This window comes from Musa acuminata, chromosome BXJ2-1, assembly GCF_036884655.1.
Source record: "Musa acuminata AAA Group cultivar baxijiao chromosome BXJ2-1, Cavendish_Baxijiao_AAA, whole genome shotgun sequence".
Taxonomy (NCBI): Eukaryota; Viridiplantae; Streptophyta; class Magnoliopsida; order Zingiberales; family Musaceae; genus Musa; species Musa acuminata.
In genome coordinates this window covers 37,842,696-37,856,459 of record NC_088338.1, presented here as the reverse complement: position 1 = coordinate 37,856,459, position 13,764 = coordinate 37,842,696, and the positions used below count along the sequence as shown (strand labels likewise).

The 13,764-nt window shown below is 35.5% G+C and overlaps 1 protein-coding gene across 4 annotated transcripts; it reads left to right on the top strand.

Moving 5' to 3' along the window:
- The first annotated feature begins 2,699 nt into the window (after positions 1–2,699).
- On the top strand, positions 2,700–12,793 carry LOC135599170 (probable sodium/metabolite cotransporter BASS2, chloroplastic). 4 transcript variants are annotated; one of them, XM_065093982.1, is made up of 13 exons: positions 2,705–3,051; positions 3,144–3,237; positions 6,229–6,352; positions 6,482–6,523; positions 6,654–6,767; positions 6,856–6,918; positions 7,900–8,027; positions 9,415–9,496; positions 9,609–9,660; positions 10,518–10,615; positions 10,986–11,147; positions 11,843–11,932; positions 12,391–12,793. In XM_065093982.1, the coding sequence occupies exons 1-13, from the start codon at positions 2,883–2,885 to the stop codon at positions 12,466–12,468; spliced, it is 1,296 nt and encodes a 431-aa protein (XP_064950054.1). In that variant the 5' UTR covers positions 2,705–2,882; the 3' UTR covers positions 12,469–12,793. The 4 variants fall into 4 exon arrangements, with proteins under 4 accessions (XP_064950055.1, XP_064950054.1, XP_064950058.1 ...); XM_065093986.1 differs by having other exon boundaries at positions 2,912–3,051; positions 3,139–3,237; XM_065093983.1 differs by lacking the exon at positions 10,518–10,615 and having other exon boundaries at positions 2,700–3,051.
- Positions 12,794–13,764: the final 971 nt, after the last annotated feature.

The following is a 13,764-nucleotide window of genomic DNA, read 5'->3' as shown; positions in this document are numbered from 1 at the left end:
TAAAACATAATTCGTTAATTAGTTAAAATTATAGATTATCATTCAAAATATTTCACATGAATAATAGATAGATAGGAAAATCAAGAAAGAGCATATGTATGAATAAAGAAATAACATAATGCACATGATTTGAAATTGAATAGTAAAACATTTAATATACCTTATCCACGGAGGCATATGGGCAGCTTTACACATTTAAATCCAAGTATTGCAATAGGTAGGTCCCATAGTCTCTCTTTGCATGTGATGCCCCAGGTAAGTATAGTTCCTAATATTTTCATATGGACTATGCGATACTTTCTCCAAATAAAATCTACAATAAGTCCTATGAACAAGCTAACGACAAAGGAAGGCTCATTGAGAAATGGAATTGCAAGTGCAACTAGATCGGGTACATATTAAGACCATGAAAATTTCTTCTTTTGTAACTATTCTTTTGTAACTATTTATAAACAATAAGTTTCTATTTATATCAACTTCATTATAATTAAAAGTTATATCACAGTTAATATCAATTTTGTTACATTAGATGTGATGAACTTAAATATATTTTGAAATAAAAAAATTAGATTTTTTTTATTATGTGTAATTTCTAGCTTTAAACTCAATTTTTAAAATATTACATTAGAGTTTCTTATGACGAGCTCAATAATGATAATTCGATATCATTAATATAATGATTGGAATTTATAGATTCTATGTCTATGTAATAGTAAAATATTATTTTAGCTTATAATAATTTACTGTATATTATTCTAATTATTGATTTTTAAATTTAAATTAAAAATTTATGATGATAAATTTTATTGATCTTCTCGTTATCTTCTATTTACAAGTTCTACTTCAACTTCTCCACAACCTATATTGGTCTAGGCATGATAATGCTTAAGAGACTACATGTTCCATGCTTTTGGGAGCATTAATCTTATGGGGATTTTGTGGCCATATTTAGAAACCAAAAGAGGCTAGTGGTACAATGAACATATCAAATTTTCTAATATAAGAAGGCTTCAAGGATACAAAGTAATTTCATACATTTTACCTTATCTTAATTGAGATTTTCTATTATTCAAAATTTATTATCTCTTTTTAACATTGATGCAATAGACTTGCATGAAGTCTTCAACTGTAGCTTTCAAATATAAAGTATTCTCAATCTCAAGTATATAATTATATCTAAATAAAGAATCAAATATGATATACTCTCATAGACTTTAGTTTTGCCTAAGTAGTGTGACACTTATGTGCTTGTATATAAAGAGTCGACATCCTCATAATATCATAAAGTTACCTAAGGACAAGTGCTCATACGACATTGCTACCGAACTGTGACAAATCAATCTAATACACTACTATAGAGCTCATCATGTGCGATCTAGGGGTTCCAATGTTCTAAGATGAATAAAGTTTTGAGGGGTCACTCGAGGATCAGACTATAATACACCTCCTCTCTCCCAATTATTCTCTTCTCATTGTTGTTGAGTAGTCAAACTTTGATCACTAGTATTTGCTCAAGTCACTAGTAACTCTGACTCTATTATAGGGTGGATCGAATTGTACTTTATCTTCGCTAGTTCTAACAAATCATTCAAGTGAAGGAGAAAACCTTCATATATAGCATATTATATTGGTTGAACTGGACGGATGTTTATTGAAGTTTCAATGAGCATCATCTTATGAAAGTTATAGTTTTGAGACCTTGTCCTTCACAATATTTGTCTATTGATTCCTCTTTTATAAAATTGTCACCTCCAATTAGGTTCATATTCCCTCCATTTTTAATTGCGACTCTGTTATGGAATAAAGCAAATAAACTATCTTTAGTAAAACCAATCACCATCAGTGAGGATTTGATAACTATTATGTGTTGCTAAGTACTTCTCGAATGATCTACAAAAATATACAAAACTCTTTTACTATATAACTAAGAGAAGTTAGGTACTTAGTTTTACCCATGCTCTCAAAAGTTTAGAAGTCCAAAGTTATTTGACTTTGTCAACCTCCTTAAGAGTTATACTTCATACATCAAGTTAGCTAGCTAGTATTTGATATTGAAATCTTTGCTCTCACTTTTAAAGCTCTCAAAATGTTGCACTCCTTGTATTGAATTAACTATTCAGATTTGCCTTCTCATTGCCATTGAACTTGTAAATCAACACAATTGTTATGTAGTTGAAATTTTACTTATTTATTTATTTGTTACTTCAAAATATATTTTATATAGTAAAATCATAAAATATATCTTTTTTATTTTTATTTTTACCCTTTTTTTTCCAATTTATGATTATGATATATAGTATATCAAATACTAATGTAATTTATTTCTATTGTTTAAATGTGTTTTGCAGCATGTTTATATTCACAAAGTGCACTAATTTTTTTTAAAAAAAATTAAAAAAAAATAATTTTTATATTATAATTGTTTAAAAAATAAAAATTTGTCAGTACATTAGAACCATCGATTTCGATTTCGATTCCAAAATCATTTAATTTTAATTTTAATTTCTATGGAATCGAAACCAATTTCAAAATCAAAATCAAAATCAAAATCAAAATCAAAATCGAGGATTTTGGTTCGCGACCAAAATACATCACTCAACTCGGGTCGCATGTGCACGGGTTTGACCAATAGGAAGAGCGCTCTGCTGAGATCCGACTCACCATTTCGTCCGAGGCTCACAGTGAGCGAACCCTAACACTTCGATAGAGAGTTCGAAGAAGGCAGGAAAAGAACGCGGTCTCGTCCGACAGCAAGTCATGTGTGGTTCCCTCGTAATCCACGCCCACCCATCCGTCCCTCTTCGTTCGACGACAAACCGAGCCGATTCGGGCCTCCTCCTACTCCCCCCAAAACCCAGACTCCGCCCTCGGCCGCTAAACCCATGGCTACAACGGTGACGACGGCGACGGTAGCGTCTTCCTCCTCCTATGTGGCCTCCATCTCTCGGGTCCTCTGCAGAGACAGTGGATCTCAGTCGCGACACGCCATGGCCGCCGAGTGCTGCTCCTTCTCGTCATATATTGCTCGTTGCGTCCCCCAACCCCCTCATGGTACGCGCTCTATCTGTTCTGCTAGCTGGATTCATGCGGCTCCGGCTGTGACCAAAACATGGCGCTTACTGTTCCTTCTGTTTCAAGATTAGCTTTGGGAAGTGGGTCACCGATGCCGAATGGAGGAAGAGGAAGGAACGAGGCGGTTGCTTGCTCGATGGCCTCGCCCATCATCCCGGTTTTGAGGTGTGTCCTTTTTGATCGATTTCGTCGCCGACCATCTAAATTTAAATAGAAACACATGAAGTGAAGTTAAATCTGATTTGTGTGATTAAATCTACTGCGGTGAACATATGTTATAATTTTCCTTTTCAGATAAATGATGAGATTTATATTTCCCAAAAAAGAAAAAAAAAAAACATTTACAGCTCTTTCGTTGGCCCCTAGTAAATCTGGTGGTTGCTTGCTCGATGGCGTCGCCCATCATCCCGGTTTTGAGGTGTGTCCTTTTTGATCGATTTCGTCGCCGACCATCTAAATTTAAATAGAAACACATGAAGTGAAGTTAAATCTGATTTGTGTGATTAAATCTACTGCAGTGAACATATGTTATAATTTTCCTTTTCAGATAAATGATGAGATTTATATTTCCCAAAAAAGAAAAAAAAAAACATTTACAGCTCTTTCGTTGGCCCCTAGTAAATCTGGTGGTTGCTTGCTCGATGGCGTCGCCCATCATCCCGGTTTTGAGGTGTGTCCTTTTTGATCGATTTCGTCGCCGACCATCTAAATTTAAATAGAAACACATGAAGTGAAGTTAAATCTGATTTGTGTGATTAAATCTACTGCGGTGAACATATGTTATAATTTTCCTTTTCAGATAAATGATGAGATTTATATTTCCCAAAAAAGAAAAAAAAACATTTACAGCTCTTTCGTTGGCCCCTAGTAAATCTGGTGTGCATGTTGCATACATGTATTGCAATGACGCTTGACTTTGACTACAGATGGACATATCGTTTAACTATTCCATTTGAGATTACACATGACAATTTTTCATTAGCAAACCATAAAATACGTACAAATGTTTGTATGATACAAATGTAGAATTGTTTATGTAAAATTACTCTAAAGTGGGGCATACCTAGGGATCAATTTCCATGAGTTTACATGCATGATAACACCAACGATTAATAAAATTCTATTGTAAGACTTATGAAAAATATTATGCAATTCACAAACACTTAAATAATTACCTCGGTATATGTAATATCATGAAAAAACATTAATGCATTCATTGATGCTAAATTTTCTTGAAAATGTGGGGGCTTTCAAATTGCATTAATAGTGACACTAGTATCATGTTTGCATATATGAATTTGTTTAATATGTGCAATAATCTATATGCAAGACTTATGAAAAGTATTGTGCAATTCACAAACACTTGAATAATTACCATTGTATATGTAATATTATGAAAAAAAATTAATTCATTGATCCTAAATTTTCTTGAAAATGTGGAGGCCTTTCAAATTGCATAAATAGTGACATTAGTGTCATGTTTTCATATATGAATTTGATTAATATGTGCAATAATTTATAATCTTTTATTATGATAAATTGTAATTACATATTGATATCTATAGTGTTATGTTCAGAAATGATATATTCTATATGAAGAATAATATGCTTATTCTTATCATGAATGCTAGCATTAATTAAAACAAAATTAACATAACTATAAAATATGTCATCATAAAGGTATTTATAAATTGACTATTGTCTTGATATCATCGAGGGGGATGGGTTTAGCTTATAATGGGTCTTCCAACCATGCGAACCCAACCCCTGTGATGAGAAATCCCTGAAGGAGGTTCAATATGATAATAACTAGTCGATTGGTACACCAAGGAGCATGATTGTGTGGCATATTAGTGTACTATATAGATTGGAGTTCAATTATAATCTCGTTACTATGTTGACGAATGCTCCTATATAGAGCCATAGGAAGAGTATAACTCTTAAAGAGACCTGAGATAGTATTTTCACGAGATGTGACTCTCTGTACGTCACTGGTAGATTCTTGCGGTTAAGGAATCGTTACATTATCTCATGAATAAACAAGAGATATTCACGCATAGCCATTAGTGCATAAATCTATAAAGATATATTTCATACTATATTTGAGTTAGTTGGACTCTAGCTTGAAGGAATGTAGCTCAAGACTTGGTTCACACTATTTTCGATGAATACTTTCTTCACTAAATAAAGCTAAAGATACCTTATTTACCACATAGTAATTGCACCTATAATATTTTATTTATGTATTTATTTGAGTATTTGGAAATTTTGAGTTTTATGGGGGATTGTTGGAACATTAATGAGAAGACTCTAAATTTCCTTTTGCATACTTGCTGAATTTTCTTTTGCACACTTCTGTTGCAGGGACATCTAGAGTTGAGGGAAATTGTTTCCCCCTCTTATTACTCACTCTCTGTCAAGTCATTAAGTGACTTGATGGATAAGATGGTAGGTCAAAACCATTTATATGTGTGAGATTGGATGTTCATTGACTTGTTTTTTATTTTACCTTTTTACCCTTGTTGCCCTTGCTGTAACGACATTTTTTTGTCGTTGCATCGCCCATGCGACATGTGACTTGGGAAGACCCTATGACCCACGAACTTCCGTAGATGGAGCCACGACGTGGCATCATACGGAAGATGTTATAAAAGTCTGCTTCTTCCTTAGCGAGAGGTAACATTCAAAAAACCTTAGATGGATCCTACCCAGTTGTATCTTGGGATGGTTTTCATGATCAAACCTGCACGAAGGCTCGAATACGTCTTAGGACAGCTATTCGTGCCTTCGGATCTTTTCTAATTTTTTTTCTCAATTTCAATCGCATGTTATTTGAATAAATTTCTTACTTGGATTGATTTTATTTATTTTTTCCCTAACATAGCATGTTCTTGTTGCACTAGAATCTGTATTTCATTCTGGCTCATCTTAGGGATGATGTGATTAACAATCAATTTGTGATACAATATGAGTATTTTATCTTAAAAAAGAAGTACAATTTAGATTTGTCTTATCCAGCATGCTTAAGTTTATATTTGCTTATTTTCTTTGAATAATGTCCTTTTCTAACTCCATGCAATTAAAATTATCTTTTGCTAGAATCTAGATACTAGTATGATGCATGGTCGCCTTTTTCATTGTGAACTAAATTTACAGGAGTCGACAAGTTTTGTGCAATGCTGAAGCAAATGCTTCTGGGGATTTTCCAAATAATCCTGTGGCTGAAATGAGCCAGTATGAGAGTATAGTTGAATTACTTACGACTCTTTTCCCTGTTTGGGTATGATCCAATTGTTCATCTTGTTAAATCTGCATTAATCTCCTCTCTTCTTCCTGAGTTTGCTTTCAGCTTTAATATCGAAGTTATAGCAAGTGGAGTTATCCAAATAAACTCCTTTCTATTTGACAGGTCATACTAGGGACTATTATTGGCATATACAAGCCATCTATGGTAACAACCCTTTCCTCCACTTAAGCCATTTGATTTCAGAGCTGTTTTCATTGTTTGTGTTTTACAACTTCCTATTTTGCTTCTGATATAACAGCTTTCTAACTACCTGATATTAACTTTCTGTCGATAGGTTACCTGGCTGGAGACAGACCTGTTCACTGTAGGTTTGGGATTCCTGATGCTATCCATGGGTTTGACGCTTACATTTGAGGATTTCAGAAGATGTTTGAGAAACCCATGGACAGTGAGTTGCTCGAACACCTTGATTATTCCATGGAGATTATTTGTTGATGTTCACTATCACACATCTTTTATTTCTGTTCCATTTGCAGGTAGGCGTAGGATTCCTTGCACAATATTTAATTAAACCTTTGCTAGGCTTTGCGATTGCTATGGTATGGAGACCCTATCTCTAGCAGTATTAAGATTAAACATTACTGTCCTTTTCTTCTTTTTCATCCATAGCAAAGATTTCAGATTTTTAGGACTGATTTAAGAGATGATTCTGATGCAGATTTATCCTTGATATTTTTGTCTGATCTCAAGTAAAACTCGTGTTCTATTATTGCGAACTGATAGTAAATCTGTAGTGATTTCTTCGAATCCGTAAAAATGTGTCCTTTAGGAGGCTTTTGATTGATAAATACCAAATACTTTATAAACTCAAGAATAATTAGAGCCAGCCACTTATAGTTGGTGATCTTGTTTACTTGGTCTCATGAGCTACTAACAAACAAAAACAACTAAAACATAACCATGTAGCATAGAATAAATTATATCATTCTTCAATAAGCTTGAGGAAAAACTGAGAAGTCATAAATGGTTGAAAGGAAAAATTAGAATATTCAAATCTGCAAGAAAAGGAAACCTACATTCCATAAAGCCTCGGGTCCTGGAGATTTTACACCAAGAAATTCATTTCCAAATTCTCTCCAATTATCTGTTTGAACAATTTTGCAAAGATGAGAATGTTTGTCAGAATAAATTATTGAAGCAAACCTTTTAAGCATAAAATGATAAATTATATTTATTTTTAACATCTTAGCACTTAAAAAAATCCAAGACTATTACAACCACATAATGATGTTTTAACTTTTAAGTGCTGTGAGCATCCGACTTTCTATTCAATATGCTTCTAAACCCAATATCCATCAAAGCATATTCATTTGATTCTTTATATAGCTTTTCTCATGCGCTTTTGTACATAGAAAATTGTATCTTCATTTTAGGCTCTCCAAAGCATCCAATATCTCATTTCTTATATGAAGTATTTTGCTAGTTATGCTAAAAACGAATTGCTTTGTCATGTTGTGTTTGTTGAGTCTTATATTTTTGTTATTTGTGTGTGCTGAATACCATCCTTCCTCTTACTGCAGACACTGAAATTATCGGCTCCTCTTGCAACTGGTCTTATTCTGGTATCATGTTGTCCTGGAGGCCAAGCATCCAATGTTGCGACTTATATATCCAAAGGAAATGTCGCACTTTCAGTCCTTATGACAACGTAAGTTTCTGTATTTGGTGTTGTTTGGTGATCCCTAATTGCTTATACGCAGACCAAAATATCCTGAATCCTCATGATGAGCTACAAAATACCTGGGAACCTATATTTTTTTCCTTAGTCCTACCTAGGATCTCAATTTTTTGTGATTCAGGAAGTGCAAGTGGATACTTCTGTGAGCAACACAGTTAATTTACACAGTTGTGTCAGTGTTAATAATGAAATTGGAAAGAACTCATTTGTTATTTGATTGAGAAAGTGATTGGCACTGTGCTGGTTGTATGAGGACAATTACTACTAACGTTATTAGTATATTACTGTTTTTCTTGCTCTCTGTCCTTGCTGTTTGTTGATATATGCATGTGTAACAGTTATTAGTTGCAATATGATATTTTGATAATAGTCTAAATAAGTTGATTATACTCAATTGAAGTAGGCACATGACAAGTTCAAATAAAATAAGTTTACTGTTTAAGGGAATCTTTGTACAGTTAAAAGCTTGTCTTTATTAATAGCACGGAATTTATGTCTTAGGCGTCGTGATGTATGATTTCTTTTCCCCATTATTGCGAGTGTGAACTTTTAAATGATGAACTTCCCTGATAACAAGGTACGTTATTTCGGGTATTGGACTTGTATCGGTCGCTGGCTGAACCGGTGCGTATCAGTCCATAATGATGTCCTGACATATGGAACACCCCCTACATCGATATGTCCCGGTGACTCGAAGCAGAAGGAACAGATGACAGTGGAGGAAGAGGAAGGAGCAAGGAGGAGGAATAAAGAAGAGGAGCCAGTGAAGAAAGAGCAAGGAAGAGGCGCATACTCGGTAGGTGGTGCACGGCATAGGATAAGACAGTGTTTTCTTTTTTATATGGTCAGACTGGACCACTCGAAATTAGGTGATCCTCATACCAGTACTTACTGCCCATTTCTTACCAGTCAAGGTGAAATGGCATTCCCTCCTGAAAATATAAGCTTTATTGTGTTCCTGACAAGTGGAATCCCTTAACTGAGACTGAACAGCATATTGAATGTTTGAGGTATTGCAAATTGCAGAGATAGTGATACTTTTATCTAGTTGATAGGGGCGTATTATGTGGGAATTTTTATGACCATCTATAAAATTATACACAATGCCATTAATTTGTTAATCACTGTAAAATAAGATATTCACCATGCTCAAGTTTTGCTAAACATGTTTCAAGATCTGGATGCTGTACTGGTATGACTCTATCTTTATATTACAGAGTTGAACTTTGATACTTTGTTTACCAATTCGGTGTGAATTTATTTGTAGTTTTTTTTTACACTGAAATTCTTCTTGCAAACCATGTTCGGTGTGATTTTTATCACCACACTAACAATTGTTCCTCTAAAAAATTTTCAGTTGTTCGACAATTGGTGCTATAGTCATGACACCCCTTCTTACTAAGCTCCTTGCCGGCCAGCTTGTTCCTGTTGATGCAGCTGTAAGGATATGCTTCGTTCTTTTTAGATACAAATAATCAGTGGTTTTTGACTGGATATATTGTATATAAGACATTCATAGTGTACTAATAGTACAAAAATGTTTCTCTTCAGGGATTGGCCATCAGTACTTTTCAGGTGGTTTTGGTGCCCACTATTGTTGGAGGTAACTCTTTTTTTTTTGGAGAAGCAACTAAAAAAATGATATGTCAATACACACAGAAAATTTGACCTCTGTGTATTTTGATTCATAAAACTAGAGCTCAAAGAATGACACATCCGAATGGGAAAAGATGTCATGCATATAACACAATCACATACTTGCTACCTACACACTGTAATCACACTCTTTCTAGTACTTTCCTTTCTCGGATCCTGTCACTCTACAACAGATAAAGTTTCTCTGTAGCTTTGATTTTCTCATATCCTCCTAGAATTAGTGGGTCCACAGAGTGATAGAGGACCCTTAAGCTCTTCAAGTACACTATAAAATGGTGAGACATTTTTTTTGTTTTGTTGAGGGTGGGATCTTTGAAATTTTTGATAAGTGTGCTGGAGGGAGAGAAGTGTATCTTTACCCCAGATTTGTTGCTTTTGCTTGTACTTTAGACTGTTCCCATTACTTTTCTCCCAAAGCAGATGTAATCTACAAATTATAATTTTGAATATGGTGCTTATAGCCTATGGGATTAGAGGGTCTGGAACTTCTATTTGTAGGGGGTCTAGTAGATTATGCAGGCTTCCCATCAAAGTTAATGCACTCCCCAAGGGCTCCTAAGGAGTGGGCATCACCTTTCCGATCACCTCCTGCATTGGACTTGAGTCCTGTACAAAAGGTCTCTACTCTGAGGAGGGTAGTGTAAGCATGACTTCTTTTCCTGTTGGATGGAAAGTGTAGCAACTCCAGCTGATATAACATCTATCAGATTTAATTTATGTGTATAGTAATAATAATTTCCTTTAAAATGTTCAGCTTGCATGCATCCAGACCTAATAATGAACTTAATGGTTTGTCTTTGGCAGTGTTGTCACATGAGTATTTCCCAAAGTTTACTGAGCGAATAATCACACTTACGCCACTGATTGGAGTTATCCTTACCACATTGCTATGTGCAAGCCCTGTAAGTATGCGTGACAGTAAGTTTAAGTTAATATGGAGTAATTTGCATATCTGAATCTCTGAATTTGAACTAAAGTGCTATTTGCTAGTTTTCCTAATGTTTTAGTGCTACCTATGATTTCTATTATTGGTGAGCTTTAGTCGCAGAGGAAAAAGTTAGTAAAAAGGGTTTTATTGGTTTCAGAAAGACATCATTACTCATTTCATAGTTTCATGGATCATTCTGGAGAATATCACTTTCCACTGCAGCGAATTCTAGTTTGACATGCACTGGTTGATGATCGAGGGATGTTGTCTGGGTGTCATTTGATATTTTCGTTAGCACCATTCTTTGAATGAGATAAATAACTTTTTATTTTATTCTTCACAAGATTGGGCAAGTTGCAGTAGTCTTGAAGGCTCAAGGAGCACAACTTATTATTCCTGTAGCTCTCCTTCATGCTGCAGCATTTGCTCTTGGTTATTGGTGTTCAAGATTGTCATCATTCGGGGAATCCACTTCTCGTACCATTTCCATAGAATGCGGAATGCAGGTACTATATCTGTACTCAAGCTAGTGAAAAAACCAAACCACTTGAATTAAATTACATTTTAATATTTGTAAAAATCAAGCAGAATACCTTTGCAAAAGTTAATATATATATTGTGAAAATGTTCATTTTTGTTAGTGGTTTTAAAGAAAGGCTTTTTTTTTTTTCATTTGCACATGTATCATGAGCTTGCGTCTTTGCTATCGACATCCAGTAAGTTGCAAGCTTCTTTTAGAATAAACTAGCATGTGATATTCTTGTAGCATGATACCACAGTAATCCTGTACTCACTTAGAATCAAGGGCCTTCATAAATATTAGATTGTTTTCTACAAGAGTTTCCCTTACTATCAATCGAGGGATCCTAGATAATCAGACTTTAAATTAAGCACTCCTGCATGTTTCCTGTTCAAATTATGCACGAAGTATCATATAATTTTTTTTTTTAATTCTGTTTGGCATAACTTGCAGAATCATTAGTATTTTTTGGAATTCCATGTTTCAATATGCTTTTCTTCGATCTGGTCTCATGCTAGTTCAACTTTAACATCTGCTGGTAGCACTTGGCATGTATTACAAATACGTGTTGCAAATCCTTGGACACTTGGACCTGCTAGAGGTGGCTTTTGTAGAGATTACGATGAGAACTACTGAAAAATGCTTTCTGGAAATTTAATTTGCTGCATGTCTTTGGTGCAGAGTTCTGCTCTTGGATTTTTGCTTGCCCAAAAACATTTCACAAATCCTCTCGTAGCTGTTCCTTCAGCTGTCAGTGTTGTCTTCATGGCGGTATGAATTTTGGTGGAAGCCACATCGGCATTGATTCTTTATTATTTTTGTTTTATATTTTTTAGTAACGAATGAATGTTTACAAAACCTTTTCCAGTCAGCGCTTATGTACATGTGTGCTGCCTAAAGTTGCTAAGGTGTTGTCTTTGAATTGGTCTTTGTTCACGATACGTCTATTTTTGGCTGGCAAAGACATGGCAACTGGGTTTTAACCTGGAATTAGTGAAAAAATGGTTATTCTTGGAATCTGACATGAAATTGTATCAGATCACAATCTTTTAGTAGAAGAGATCTGGTAAAAATCTGGTTCTTTTGTAAATCCCAATGTCCGAGTTTAAGGCTCGGAGATCCGTTTTGTTTGAAATGGATATAAAAAATAAGATAGAAAATGCTTGATTTTGTTTCGGCAAACAAGTTTCTTACTGTAACTTATCACACTGCATCTTATATTTTGACAGCTTGGTGGGAGTGCCCTAGCCGTGTTTTGGAGGAACAGGCCGATTCCTGTGGATGACAAGGATGACTTCAAAGAATGAGGTGATTCTTGTTCTTTGGCTGCCATTGAAATCTCGAAGCTATTACTGAGAGGTCATATTGGTAGATGCAAAAGTAGGATGTTTAATCCCCGTGGATTTTTTTTTTTTTCTCTTTTTGTTGGAAAACTTGTTTGGGTTTTTTGGTCTGCAGAAATTTGAGTTAGCATTAGTCTTTTATTGATCCTTCCCCGACAAGACTTTCGTTTTCCGACATGCCAAAACCATTCATTTGAATAAATTGCAGATGGTTGTGTGACTATAGACAGACGATATTATTTTCATCTTAAAATCATCATTCAGAATCAATATAGTTATGATGGTTTTATGTCTGTCTTATAATTTTTACTTATGTTCAATGTCATTATTGGTTTAGATATTATTATTCTTGATGATATTTGAACTATTAGTATAATAAGTTTAAATCCTCAGTTACGATTATCATTGGTTTATAATATTTAAATACAAGTTTATGATAATAAACTCATATGCTTTTGTAAATTTCTTCAAATTATTTTCGATACTATATATATACATATAACAGCGAGGTTAAAGTGAACAGGCGACTTGCGATATCCCATCGCACGTCAAGAACCATGAAGACCGGCGTCACCATGTCGTCAATCCCCATCCTCCTCATCCCAGCAATTAGGAGCGGTACAGTAGGAGTACCGATCAAATCATATTCCTCGTGAGAGAGAGAGAGAGACGGAGGTGTGAGAATAAAGAAAGATATGGATGGGGGACACCCTAAGTACAAGTACACCCGCCGGGAGGCGGCCGGGATTCCCAATCGGATACCATATCATGTCACGGCTACGTGTCGGCGACTGTATCGATCGCGGCCCCTCGTTAGATCTCCACTGGCGTCACCCACGCCGCCCGTGTTTCGGCGTGCCGTCTCCTCCGTCCATCCTTCCGACGACGCCATCACCGTTAGTTCCTGTTACATTTGCCATTTATGGGAACTCTTCCACCCCTCCTCGCATGTTCAAATCTTTGGAAGGCGATCCACACCGTCTCACGAGTCTCCCTCTCCCTCTCGGCTGTCGTGCCCTATTCATTAAGATGGGCGCGCGACTCCGTCACCTCGTCGGGCTACAGTGGATGCGGCAGGTGTGGTCCGCAGCAGCAGCGGCGCCTTTAGGCCTCGCTGTTATTGTTGTTGATGGGTTTCTGTAAGAGAAAGAGCGAGGGATTTGGGGTGATCTTTCCTATTCAGGGAAATCTCCCATGAGATAGGGAGGTGGAAGCAAGCAGAGAGGCGGGACGAAACGAAGCCCTCGTCGTCATCACCCA